Here is a 13114-nt window from a genome sequence, read left to right as displayed (position 1 = left end):
AATTAATCAAAGAGTAGTTTGATATATATTGTGTGCTATTACATTTCTGTGAAGCGTGAATTGGTATCAGAGCTCAAGAACAGGGGCCTTGAATTCAATACATGGTGATCAAGAAGGACACCAGTAAAAGAAGATGTCAGACGTTGAAGATGCTGGAGGTACCGGTGCTGCTACACCTCCGGTCAGAATCAAAGAAATTGGAACCACATCAGTGGCTTGCCCAATGCTAAACCAGACCAATTACATGGTTTGGTCCCTCCGTATGAAAGTTGTCCTACGAATTCATAAAAGCTGGTCAGTAATTGATCCAGGAGAAGAAAATGAAGAAAAGAATTACCTTGCCATGGGATTGTTGTATCAAGCAATCCCTGAGAGCTTGATAATGCAGATAGGGGACGTCGATAAAGCGATGGTCCTCTGGGAGTCGATTAGGGCTCGACATGTTGGAGCCGACAGAGTAAAAGAGGCCCGACTTCAAACACTCACCGCCGATCTAGACCGACTGAAGATGCAGGAGACAGAGACGATAGACGCTTTCGCCGGAAAACTCGCTGGAATCGCCTCGAAGTCAGCGTCACTGGGAGAACCCATCGGAGAAACGAAACTCGTGAAGAAACTCTTGACGGTGGTACCTCACCGGTTCATTCAGATCGTCGCCTCCCTCGAGCAAGTGCTCGATTTGAAGACGGTATCCTTCGACGACGTCGTAGGACGTCTGAAAGCATATGAAGAAAGAATCAAAGCAGATGAGGACGGAGACGGGCAACAAAAGGTGTTGATGGCTAGAACGAGTGGTGGTGGCGGATGGAGAAACGATGGCGGAGGAGGTTCTGGATCGTCGGGGAAGACGAATTGGGGAAAACGGGGGAAGGGTTCTAATGGCACCGAGTCGGGAAGCTTTAATCGAAACGGCTCAAGCGGGTCGGGTAGCGGATCCGGGTCAACCGTTGGATCCGGGTCAAAATCGACCCAACCCAATAATAAGCCCAAACAGCCCAATAACCGGCCCAATTCCAATTCGGACTCAAACCGAAACCCGAAAAAAGATCTGTCGAAGATTATATGCTACAGATGTGATAAGTCGGTCCATTACGCATCCAAATGTCCGGAACGAATTCAAAAATTCCAAGAAAGCAATTTCACCGAGCAAGACGACGCTGATGAAATTGTATTTTTTCATGAAAAAGTGTTTCTAAATGAAGAAAAGGTGATGCCATCCAAATACAACTCACAAGACAACAATGTGTGGTATTTGGACAACAGGGCGAGTAATCACATGACGGGAAATCGTTCATTTTTCTCCGAACTCGACGAAGGAATAACCAGAAAGGTCAAATTCGGTGATAATTCGTGTGTCGAAATAAAAGGGAAAGGCTCAATTGTTTTCCAAGGAAAATCGGGGCAACAACGATTGATAACGGAGATTTATTTTATTCCGGATTTGAAAAATAATATTTTCAGTCTCGGACAAGCAACCGAAGCCGGGTGCGATATTCGGATGAAAGACAACTATTTGACAATGCATGATGCCGACAACTGCTTATTAATGAAGGTACAAAGAACTCCAAACCGCCTTTATAAAATATAGTTGCCCATTGGAGTACCTATTTGCCTTCATTCAAGACTAAGTGAAGACACGTGGCGCTGGCATGCAAGACTTGGGCACATCAATTTCGAGTCTATGAAGATGTCCAAGAATGGTCTAGTTAAAGGGTTACCACATTTTGACAATGAAAATCAATTATGTGAGTCTTGTTTGGTGGGCAAGCAAACAAGAAAGTCATTTCCATTAATGACGACGTACAAAGCAACACGGCCATTGGAGCTAGTTCACGGTGATTTATGCGGTCCGATAACACCGTCAGCGAAGGGTCAAAATCGGTACATTTTCACACTAATTGACGATTTTTCACGGTATATGTGGATTTTTCTCTTAAAAGAGAAAAGTGAGGCGTTTTCACACTTCAAAAAGTTCAAAGCTTTGGCGGAGAATGAGTTTGGAAAGTCTTTGAAGGTGTTTCGAAGTGATCGAGGGGGTGAGTTTACCTCACTCCAGTTTAATTCATTTTGTGATCTAAATGGAATCAAACGTCATCTTACCGCCCCATATTCACCACAACAAAACGGTATTGTGGAACGAAGAAACATAACACTTATGGACATGACACGAAGTATCATGAAGGCGATGCATGTTCCAAACTATCTATGGGGAGAAGCGGTAAAACACTCCACAAACCTGATCAACCGTGTTTACACAAGAGTACTTGGTAATACAACTCCGTACGAGAAGTTGTATAAAAGAAAATCTAATTTGGAGAACGTACGCATCTTTGGGTGTCTAGCGTATGCAAAAGTTGAACCGGTAAACGTGAAGAAGTTGGATGATAGATCAAGACCACTGGTGCATCTTGGTTCCGAACCGGGTACGAAAGCTTATTGTCTTTTTAACCCGGTTACACAAAAAATAATCGTAAGTCGAGACGTTATTTTTAATGAAACCAAAGGGTGGAATTGGGTTAACGAAGCTACACCCGACAATGAAGAACCAGGATCATTCATAGTACCATGGGATTTACCGGAAGATAAGGCGAACAACAACCAAGGAAACGATGTAAACAACGAACCAATTGAACCAAACGAATCGGATCACGAGATTGAAGACGGAGTGGAGGTACAAGAAAATGAGCAACCAAGTCCGGTCAACAACAACGTAAACAATGTTCAAAACCAAAGGCCCACAAGACCAAAGGTGCTTCCAATTCGATTACGAGATTATGTACTTTATGTTGATGAGATTGAAGAACTTCTCCTAGCAACCAATGACGAGCCGGTATCGGTTGAAGAGGCAAAGAAAGAACCACAATGGGTCAAAGCCATGAATACAGAGATCAATTCGATCAACAAGAACAATACTTGGTCTCTCGTAAACAAGCCTATGGGGGTGAAGCCCATTGGACTCAAATGGGTGTTCAAGCTGAAGAAAAATGCAGATGGCACCATAAACAAACACAAGGCAAGATTGGTTGCTAAAGGGTACGTACAACAACCTGGTATTGACTTTCAAGAAGTATTTGCTCCGGTAGCCCGCATCGAAACCATACGGTTTCTCATTGCCTTAGCCGCTACCAATGGATGAGAGCTTCACCACTTGGATGTCAAGACGGCTTTCTTACATGGAGAGTTGAGAGAAACCGTCTATGTGTATCAACCGGAAGGCTACATAAGGAAAGGCGACGAGCACAAGGTGTACCGTCTTTCAAAAGCACTATATGGTCTTAGACAAGCACCGAGAGCATGGAATACGAAACTTGATGGGATTTTGAAAGGAATGAAATTTCACAAGTGCATGAAAGAACCATCGGTGTACCGGAAGAACGAGGGATCCAACTTGCTAATTTTAGCAATCTATGTTGATGATTTGTTTGTCACAGGTACAAATTTGAGCATGAGCAAAAGGTTCAAATTTGAAATGTCCAAGAACTTCGAGATGTCTGATCTTGGAAGATTAATTTACTACCCGGGCATTGAAGTCAAACAGGATGAATCGGGGATTACAATAAACCAAGAAGCGTATGCACAACGCATTCTGAAGGAAGCCGGTTTACATGATTGCAATCCTACCCACATTCCCATGGATCCAGGAACCAAAATGTCGAAGGCCGAAGATGAACCCGAAATCGACCCGACACAATACCAAAAGTTGGTAGGATGCCTTAGATATCTCTTGCAGACAAGACCCGATATGACATATGCGGTTGGAGTTGTTAGTCGATACATGCAAGATCCAAGAGAATCACATGGTGTTGCAATCAAACACATCCTAAGGTATTTACGAGGAACAACGGGATACGGAATCAAGTACGAGAGGATGGGACAAAATTGAATAATTGGTTACAGTGATAGTAGTCATAATGTTGATCCAGATGACGGAAGAAGCACAACTGGTCATATTTTCTACTATGGGTTGTCTCCAATAACATGGTGTTCGCAAAAGCAAGATACTGTTGCTTTATCATCTTGCAAGGCAGAGTTCATGGCAGCCACTGCGGCTGTATGTCAAGCAATATGGCTTCAAGATTTGCTGGGAGAAATCTTGAACAAAACGCAAGAGAAGGTGGTTCTTAGAGTTGATAACAAGTCGGCTATCGAACTAACAAAGAATCCCGTTTTTCACGGAAGAAGTAAACACATTCACACTAGGTTTCACTTCATTCGTAATTGCGTTGAAAAGGAACAAGTGGAGGTGGAGTACATTCCAGGTGAAGAACAAAAGGCAGACATTCTCACAAAACCGTTGGCTCGAACCAAGTTCAAGATAATGCGGGACTTGATCGAGATTGAAGACATCTCTAGAAGGACTTAGAGATTCGGGGGTGATTGTTGGAATCCTAATTCCTCATTTCACTCCACTCATGTCTTCCACCCACAAATAAAGTAAGGGACACCAACAAGTTGGTTGGGTCTCATGTTTATTATTATAGGATTGGAAATGATTTAGTCCATCTTATAAATACAATGCATTATCAAGAGGGTAATACACACCAACACAGAGAAACAAAAACACACTGTAAACTAATTTGGTTTTTGAGTTATATTTCCAAATTAATCAAAGAGTAGTTTGATATATATTGTGTGCTATTACATTTCTGTGAAGCGTGAGTTACTATATATACCCACTAAATGTAGGACGTCATTATTTCACTTTCCAAATTCCATCTTTCCGTTCCAATTATCTTACTTTGAGACGACATCTCATTATCACAACTCCAATTTAGATGTATAATATATCATTCTGAAGCTCTCTTCAAGGAGAACAAAATCTTGTTAAATATTATTAAAACGTCTAAATTTATTCATATCTAAATTCGAAAAAATAATCGTATCTTTTAGTTAAAGAAAGTTCATGTTTTTCCAACATATTGTGTACAAGAGAGGTTATAAGAGTTCAGGAGAGTAATGATAAAAGCTAATTCATCATCACTCTTGACTCCTCAAACTTTTAGTATTTTCAATTTAAACCGTTCAAAAATAATAATTTACTACTATTAAGTATTTTGAAATTTTACGTTCAAGAATTTTTATTTAATTTCTTCTTATAAACATGAAACACGAATGTTTATTATAGTAATTCAATCATTTAAATATATTAAAAATATTTAGAGGTTGTTTGAGATTGTTTTTCAAAATAGCTTATTGACTTATTGTCTTTTCAAAAAGTCAAAAAAAAAAAAATGAACTCTTACACTCTCATTTTCTTCTTTTCTCTTTCCATTCCCTTTTTATTCATTTTACATTTATAGTTTTTTTTCCACCACAAAAATTAATCCAAACATTTTTTAAAAACTTTTTTAATTACCATCATAAGTCAATGAACACTTTCTTTTTTTTTTTTTTTTTTCAAAAAACACCTTTGAAGTTCAAAAAATAATCCCAAACACCACCTTAAATTAGATAAGATAGGTTCATGATGTTACAAAATCATCTCATGGGGCCACCTTTATGTCATTCATCTTCACATAGTCATGTTTCTAGCCTCACTATATCAAGGCATCGCACATAGTCATGCCACATGCAATATGCTCATCTAAGGCTGGACGGTATGTGTGAGAGAAAGAGTGAGGAAAATTTTCCCTCTCAGCTGAACACCATCCCTTGAGTGAGGGAAAGGTGGTGAGGGAAAGAGGTGAGGGAGCCCATTCCCTCACTCTCTCTCCTATTCCTATTGGCCAATTTTTTTTTAAATCTTTTTAATACTTATTAAATTATATATACCTACTAAAAATTATAAAAAAATATATCAAATTCATGATTTTTAATTCCCTACAAAATGAGTATATTATTTATAGGAAATATATATTTTTTTAAAAAAATAAAAAAAATAGTGAGAGAAGTTTTCAATCCATTCATTGGGTTTAGGTGAAGAAAAGGAAAATGAGGGGAATGGTCTTATGGCCCACAAAAAGTGAGGGGAGTTTCCCACCTACACCCTCGGGTCTAATGTTACAAACTTTTATAACTCTTCAAATTACATGTATGATCAATTTTACCATCAATTTCCACTAAATTCGATGATTCTATACTCATTTGAGGTAAATTCCAACTCAAAAGGCATCATGAAAGCATTATTCATTTGAATGGTTATTTTCTACATCATCCAACATAACCCTTCTTCTTTAACTAATTTACATCCATGCCACTCCAGCGCTTCTGAATTCTAATTATCATCCATTTCTTTATTTGTTCTAATTCTTTTTGAAAAATACCACATTCTTCATAGAAGGGCAATGTACTTTCAAGAACTGTGAAAATGCAATTCATAGCATGTGTGTATATATGGGGAGAAGGGGTTTGTTTGGAGCCCGAATGTGTCATGTGTGTGTATATATATACAGAAACAGAGCTAGAAAGTTGAAACAAAATTTGGCGCGCAATTACACAATCACAATGACGGAGAAGAAACAGAAAGACACGAAGAAGGCTTCATCTCAATCGTAACTCCAATCCTCTTTTGATCTTTATCTATCTTTGATTTGATTACTTCAATCACATAACAATCAGCGTGTGATTAGGGCTCAATTTAATGATATTCTGATCTTCAAATTCTCAGGAAACCATGCATGTCGAACCAAGATCGCGGAAAAGCGGTATTAGATGATGAAGAGGAATCTGAAGATCCTCCAACGGAGCAAATCCGATGCCTCACACTCCACTCACAAAACTCGCCTAAATTAGGTATACAGATTAATTCAATCATTAATTATGAGCATTTTCTGTTTGCTATTTACATCTGAAACACTTGCTCGTGTTGAAATTAAGATATTGTGATCAACTTGCAATTTCAATCTACAGATTCACGTTGAACTTATAAGGATAAGAACTATTTTGGCTATTTCTAAGAGAATTATTCTCGTTTCTAGCACGAACTGTGGTAGGAGAATTCCTCACTGCATGTTCTACAGAGTTAACCCTCATCTGTATTGATTTTAGTTCTACACTGATTCAAATTGTTGAACTGATTCTACGAAACATTCTTGCATCTTCTTGGAGAGTTAATCTCTCTTCTAGTACGAATTATGGTAGTAGATTCCAGAAACTGGTAATCTTATGAAACTTCCTTGCGTTTTATCAGATAATTAATCTCACTTCGAGTTATGATCGCAGCATGTTGTACAGAAATTAGGTCTAATCCACATCGATTTACGGATCTGAGACGAAGAACATCGTGTATTCATGAGATAATCAATTTGTTTGTGATTTTGATTAGGTGAATCGTTCAGTTGGAAAAGGTACAGACTATGGAAGCAAGACAGGTATCACAGATCAGCACGACTCGAAAGGCAACTCAAATCTCTGGAAGATCGAATCGATAAACAACTGAAACGATTCCAAGCCCAATACTCTCGCGCCAAGAACCCAACACGACCAAAAGATGTCGCCGAACTTCTCATGCGTAAATCCAGCCCACCTCTGGAACTCGCCACTCTCTCATGGCTAGGTGACTGGCGCCCATCTTCCATTTTGGGCCTCTTTAGCTCCCTCATCCGATCTTCACCAACCCTCGCCTCATCTTTATCTCACGCAGGTGCCACACAAAAGGCCATTTCTCAATTGATCCATGACTTGCGGATCGAAGAAGCTGTCATCGATGAAGAAATGATGGAGATTCAAGCCAATTGCATTCTCCGAATCCCTTTCGCAATCGCTAACGAAAAGCCCAATGGATCTACTTTAGATCAAGTCAATTCTGAACTCAAAAAAGTCCATCGTCTCATCGTCAAGGCCCAAAACTTCAGGTAAGCAAATTACTAATCAATCCAACATTCAAACTTTTCAAATTTTTTTAACATATTTCGAACAGGACAAATGCATTGGAAACGGTGGTGAAGAAGATTTTGTGCCAGAGTGATGCGGCGGAGTTCCTGGTGGCGTTCGACGGAATTCAAGAAACCGTTCACCAGTTTTCGAAAGATTATAAGATGAGAAAAGGTCCGGTAACAGTGCCATTGATCTCCGGTTCAGAAATTGTGGGGGTGGATAGTGGCTACTCGTTGTGTAAGTTTCTTTGAAATCATAGGTACAACTCGTAAAGCGTTTAGTACTACCTCTTATGCAGTTGCTCTGTTGTCTATGCATCAATATTGTTCTTTCACATCATTCTGTGTAATCTGTACGTGAAATTTTTGTTTTGTTTTTTTGTATTCACAAAGTACAATAAGTAGTTGGAAAGAAATAAATTTTAATGTTTTTTCCATGTGTATTAGTTACATACAAACTAAACAATGAGTTAAGTGATAGGTGTTTTGTTTAAAAAAAATTATAATTTTTCTTAAACTTTCGATCGTATGTATTTCGATCTCTCTAGAAGAACTATTAATATTTTAATTTGTGTTTAGGAGTGTAGCTACACCACCCAATGTGAGGTCACCACTTTTTATGATCGTGTACTATTTTAGCATGTTTCTTTTGATAAACAAATAAGTTACAAAACCACATAAATAATTAACAAAAGACATATTTGAAATAATTTAGATAAAGCTTCATAAACTTTGTTGAAATAAATAACATTTAAAAAATTAGTTTGTACGTAAGTTACTTTATTTTGCAAGATCATTTTATGAATGGTGGTCCCGCTACAAATTTATCTCTTACTTTGTAAAAAATGGGGGTTTTCGTAATATGAATATAATTAGCAAAAAAATTATGAAATTATTCATGTTTTGGGAAATGATGTTTGAAGAAAAATATTTCACAAATTAAAGTAATTTCATAAAATCAGTTTTTAGAAAGTTAATTGTTATTTATGATAAATATGTAAAAAAAAAAAAAAAGCACTTGGTGTTATGTTAGCTCCAATTTGGATATTTTTAGTTAGTAAAAAAACTATATATTTTTGATAATGTTTTCTTTTTTTTAGATATTTTTTCTTTTTAACCTGATATAACAAATTATGTTGATTGTTTTGAAAAATTATTGGTGAAACGTGATATAACATAATTATAGATGAAACGATTTTTTTTTTAAATCTTTTATCATCTAATTAAAAAATAAAATATTTATGGTTAAACCATATAATCCTCAATATACAGTTTTTTTTTCTATAGTTTCCCTTTTTAATTAGTTATCATCCTTATGATATTAGATAAGGCATAAGCACACAATCCACTTGGTTTAGTAAAAATCTATCCTAATAAATGAAAATGTTTTTGCCACTTGTCTTTCTCTTATTCAATTGGCCACATGTTATTTTGTCATAATTTTGAGATATATTTATTTTCCACTTGTCATTTATTTCATTATTCATTTTCAATATATCATTAATTTAGTTTCCATAAATTAAACCTACCATAATGACTATTAATTTAAAATTTAAATTTTGAAATTTCAATTTCAATTTCAATTTCAAATAAATTTACACTTTAAACCTTTGTATTTAACATTTTGTTATAATAACTCATTTAGTATACGGGTCTGACAATTAAACACATAATTTTAATTAATTTTTTTTTGCATGTTTTTTTTCTTATAATTTTCACTTATTTCATATTTCAAATCAAGTAAACTTCTCATTTAAACATTCCTATTTAACATTATCTTTTAATCAACCCGTATAATATACGAGTCTCACAACTAGTGTAGTGAATAATACATAGATGTCAATTAATAAGAAAAGGGACCACCCCAAATACTAATGCCACTTGGGAAAACTTCCAAAATACTGATAAGTTGGAAACCCAAATTAAGATTCTCATTATGTATGTAGTCTGATTTGATATAAATGGTGGCATTTAATAACCATGAGTTCCACATGAGATGTAAATATTTTCATATTTAGTAGGCATGCATGCTTTATTTGAAGAAGAAAAATTTGGCCCCAAAGTTCACATCATCACATGTGGTATGGCTGGCCTTTAGGCTTTAGATGGACGATATCTTCATGAAACTTCATCCAAATGGATTTGCTTGTCCCCTTTAAGATATAAATATTCATTGGTATGTGACAGTTCATTATTAATCCTAACCATAATCCTAATCCTAATCCTAATCACTTCTATTATAAATAAAACACCCACGATTGCCCTTGTTTCTTTTACTCCAAAGCTAGATGCTATGGATCTAATGTTTATGTTGCCACATGTGTAATTACATATCATATGCTATAGGATTCGTTTGATGTAAATATTTAATTAAGTATTTGTTGGAAACTTAAAAAGTGACAATAAAACATGTCCAATATAAAATGATAGAGTTTATTTATGTTGGATAAATTATTATGGCCATAAGATCACAGAAATTGATTTTTTTGTGATTTGATTCTATCCTAATTCCTAACCTAACAAGATATCTTGAAAGAAAGTCTAGATTTTCAGGCCGAACGGCCACAAATCAAGAAAAAGGAAAGTTTAGGTACCAAAGAATCATAAAGAAGTTATTATATCAGCTTCATGAGATGAGACATTTCGATCATATTTTTATTTTATTGAAAGGCATGTTATATATATATATATATTTTTTATTATTACTTTCAATTCACTAAAATAACCATATTTAAAAGTTTAGTATACAAAATGACAAGTTTATTTTTCCAATAAAAAAGCTCATGAATTAAGCAAAATAATCAAAATTATTAATTTTGAATACGTGTACAAGTTTAATATATATTTTAGGGAAAATGTCACTGCAACACAATTAAATTTTGTGTATGGTATAATTTGACAAATTATGAAATTTTTAGCGCAATAGACTACTAAATGTTATTGTAGTTGTCAATTACACCATTGTGATCGATTTTAAAAGATTTCATAGTTGCACATCCGACCTCACATTTTTTTAAGTTGAAAGTCTTAATGATGTGTAAATTTGGTCCACATCATTTTAATGATGTATATTAAGTCATACTCTCATTTAACCCGTTTCCTTCTTCCTCGACCTCATTTCATTGTGTAAAAAGTAACTGGCGCGTCAACAGTTAGGGATTTCCTAGTCGCTTACGATCAAGGTATCAGTGTTGTCGATTGACTTCAAGAAAAAAGCTAGTAGCAGAAATGGCACAACCTAATCCTGGTGATGGACTGTTTGCGATGGTGGAACTCAATTACCAAGGTGTGTTTACTCGTAATCCTTTAACTTACTTTGGGGGGGGGGGGTGTTAAAACCTCCTTCAATGATGTAGATTTTTCTGCTATGACATTTTCTGAGTGTGTCACTGTTGGGACCAGGATCCTCAAATATCCAGGATCCTCAGCAATATCAGGATCCCGGTTAATTACCGTTATTTTTTATCAATATTTATAACGGTCATAATATGTCTATAACCAACACGTGTGCAGAAGTAGTCAAGGGAAGACCAATTCTCAACGAAGAATCATCTCAACTATGCTAAAGACCCGGAATACTTGGTCAAATAACGTTCGTGAAGCTGGTCATAGAGGATCCCGGGAATATCGGCCATCTTGTTGGCTAAATTAGACTATAAATTGACACTTGTAATCTGCACACAACACACGGTTCTTTAGCTTAAACTTACTCTACGAAATTCTCTACTTATTCTTACCAAGAACTCACTGTAATCTTCATTTTTATATCAATAAAATCATCAAGGCAGGTGATCATTATCACCTCCCAAGGTTTTATGCCGGAGATCCTAGCAAGGATCAAGGGCTTTCCTAGTAAACCATTGTGTCACTTTCTTTTACCACATGCTTTTACACAATCTGAACATCACAACCTCTCATTCAATTTGGTTGATTAGTACTTGTGTAATTTTTTACCAAAACAATTTGGCGTCCACCATGGGGCCGTGGTGTTCAAAATCCTTGAAAAAATCATGTCTACACAACCGATCCTCTCTTCGTCCTTTGCTCCTTCCACTTCAACCAAAAACCTACCACCTCCTCCCAGTGGACCCCCCCACTCAGAGGAAAACCCCCGACACTTCCAAGAAAAGCACCCCCACAATCGCTAATCCATGAAGTTTGGGATCCTCAGGGCTCTAGGATCCGACTGCCTCAGTCACTACTGCATAACTTTTCGCTATGATGAGGAAAATGACACAACAGGTGATCCAACAACAGGAGGAGAATAGAGCACTACTCAAAGAAGTGGAGAGGATGAAGGCATAATTTTAGAAATCCCAGGAAACTACGCCCACAGTCGTACAACTAAGGATCCTGGACTTCAATAATGCAGGATCCTCAGAAAATCGCCAGAAGGACACAATTACCACTGTGGCGTCACCCTGGGGGGCAACTATGGACAACCGAGCGTCCATGATCAATGATCTCAATGAGCCTTTCAACACTCCTAGAAACCTTGACTCTAGTAACTTCTTAAACAACAATACTATTAATACTAACTACACTAATGTTGATGTAGGAATAAACCCGAACATGGCTAGGGAACTTCAACAATTAAGACAAATGATCTCCAATATACCCGGAGTGGTCCAACCAATACCAGCAGCATCCCGTACAAGCCACAGGATCTCGAGATTTTCTCCTGCGATAGCTAATACCGAAGTTCCTAAGCGCTTCCAAACGCCCAACATGAAGCTATACGATAGGACTACAGATCCCAAAGAGCATATAGCCCAATACAGAGAAATGATGGAGATCATTCCCATCCCAGGGCACTTGAAGGAAGCTTGCCTATGCAAAGGCTTTGGTTCGACTCTTACAGGATCAACCCTCAAATGGCTACTAAACATTCCCCCATACTCTATTATTTCATTTGCACACTTAGTCAATATCTTTAATAACCAATTTTCTTGCAGCGGAACCTTCGAGAAGATCACTAGTAATCTCTACCGGATGGTTCAGGATCCTAAAGAAAAACTTAGGGACTTTGTTAAAAGGTTTGGCAGGGAAGCTCTGAGCATCCCCAACATTGACATGGCCACCGCTGTGGAAGCTTTTAAAATGGGATTAAGAAAGGATTCACCCTTCTACGAAGACCTTGTGATGACCCTGTGCAAAAGATTGGATGAAGTCAGGTGTTGGGCATTGAGTTTCATAAGGCTCGAAGAGGATAGAGAGATACAGAAGAGAAGAAACCCTTCGGATCAGTATGAGAACCCCAACAGGAAGGCCGAATCCTCGACTCAAAGATCCTACAAATC

At 37.0% G+C, this 13114-nt stretch overlaps 2 protein-coding genes across 3 annotated transcripts; both read left to right on the top strand.

The window, feature by feature from the left end:
- The first annotated feature begins 133 nt into the window (after nt 1–133).
- On the top strand, nt 134–1588 carry LOC145105462 (uncharacterized). The gene has a single exon (XM_079042561.1). The coding sequence runs from the start codon at nt 134–136 to the stop codon at nt 1586–1588; it is 1455 nt and encodes a 484-aa protein (XP_078898687.1).
- Nucleotides 1589–6220: 4632 nt separating this feature from the next.
- Nucleotides 6221–8249, top strand: LOC145168668 (seed dormancy control protein). Of its 2 annotated transcripts, XM_079087418.1 has the most exons (5): nt 6221–6491; nt 6608–6732; nt 7265–7495; nt 7583–7793; nt 7859–8249. In XM_079087418.1, exons 1-5 carry the CDS (start codon nt 6322–6324, stop codon nt 8064–8066), a joined length of 945 nt encoding a protein of 314 aa, XP_078943544.1. In that variant the 5' UTR covers nt 6221–6321; the 3' UTR covers nt 8067–8249. The 2 variants fall into 2 exon arrangements, with proteins under 2 accessions (XP_078943544.1, XP_078943543.1); XM_079087417.1 differs by having other exon boundaries at nt 7265–7793.
- Nucleotides 8250–13114: the final 4865 nt, after the last annotated feature.

Source organism: Lactuca virosa, chromosome 4 (genome assembly GCF_052849685.1).
Source record: "Lactuca virosa cultivar CGN04683 chromosome 4, Lactuca_virosa_CGN04683_v6, whole genome shotgun sequence".
NCBI lineage: Eukaryota > Viridiplantae > Streptophyta > Magnoliopsida > Asterales > Asteraceae > Lactuca > Lactuca virosa.
The sequence above is the reverse complement of the archived record's forward strand: the minus strand, read 5'-3'. Positions and strand labels throughout refer to the sequence as shown.

Coding starts and splice junctions, on each gene's coding strand:
- LOC145105462 (XM_079042561.1), top strand. CDS start 134: ATGTCAGACGTTGAAGATGCTGGAGGTACCGGTGCTGCTACACCTCCG.
- LOC145168668 (XM_079087417.1), top strand. CDS start 6,322: ATGTGTGTATATATGGGGAGAAGGGGTTTGTTTGGAGCCCGAATGTGT. Junction 6,492..6,607: donor AAGAAGGCTTCATCTCAATC/GTAACTCCAATC, acceptor TCAAATTCTCAG/GAAACCATGCATGTCGAACC. Junction 7,794..7,858: donor GTCAAGGCCCAAAACTTCAG/GTAAGCAAATTA, acceptor TATTTCGAACAG/GACAAATGCATTGGAAACGG.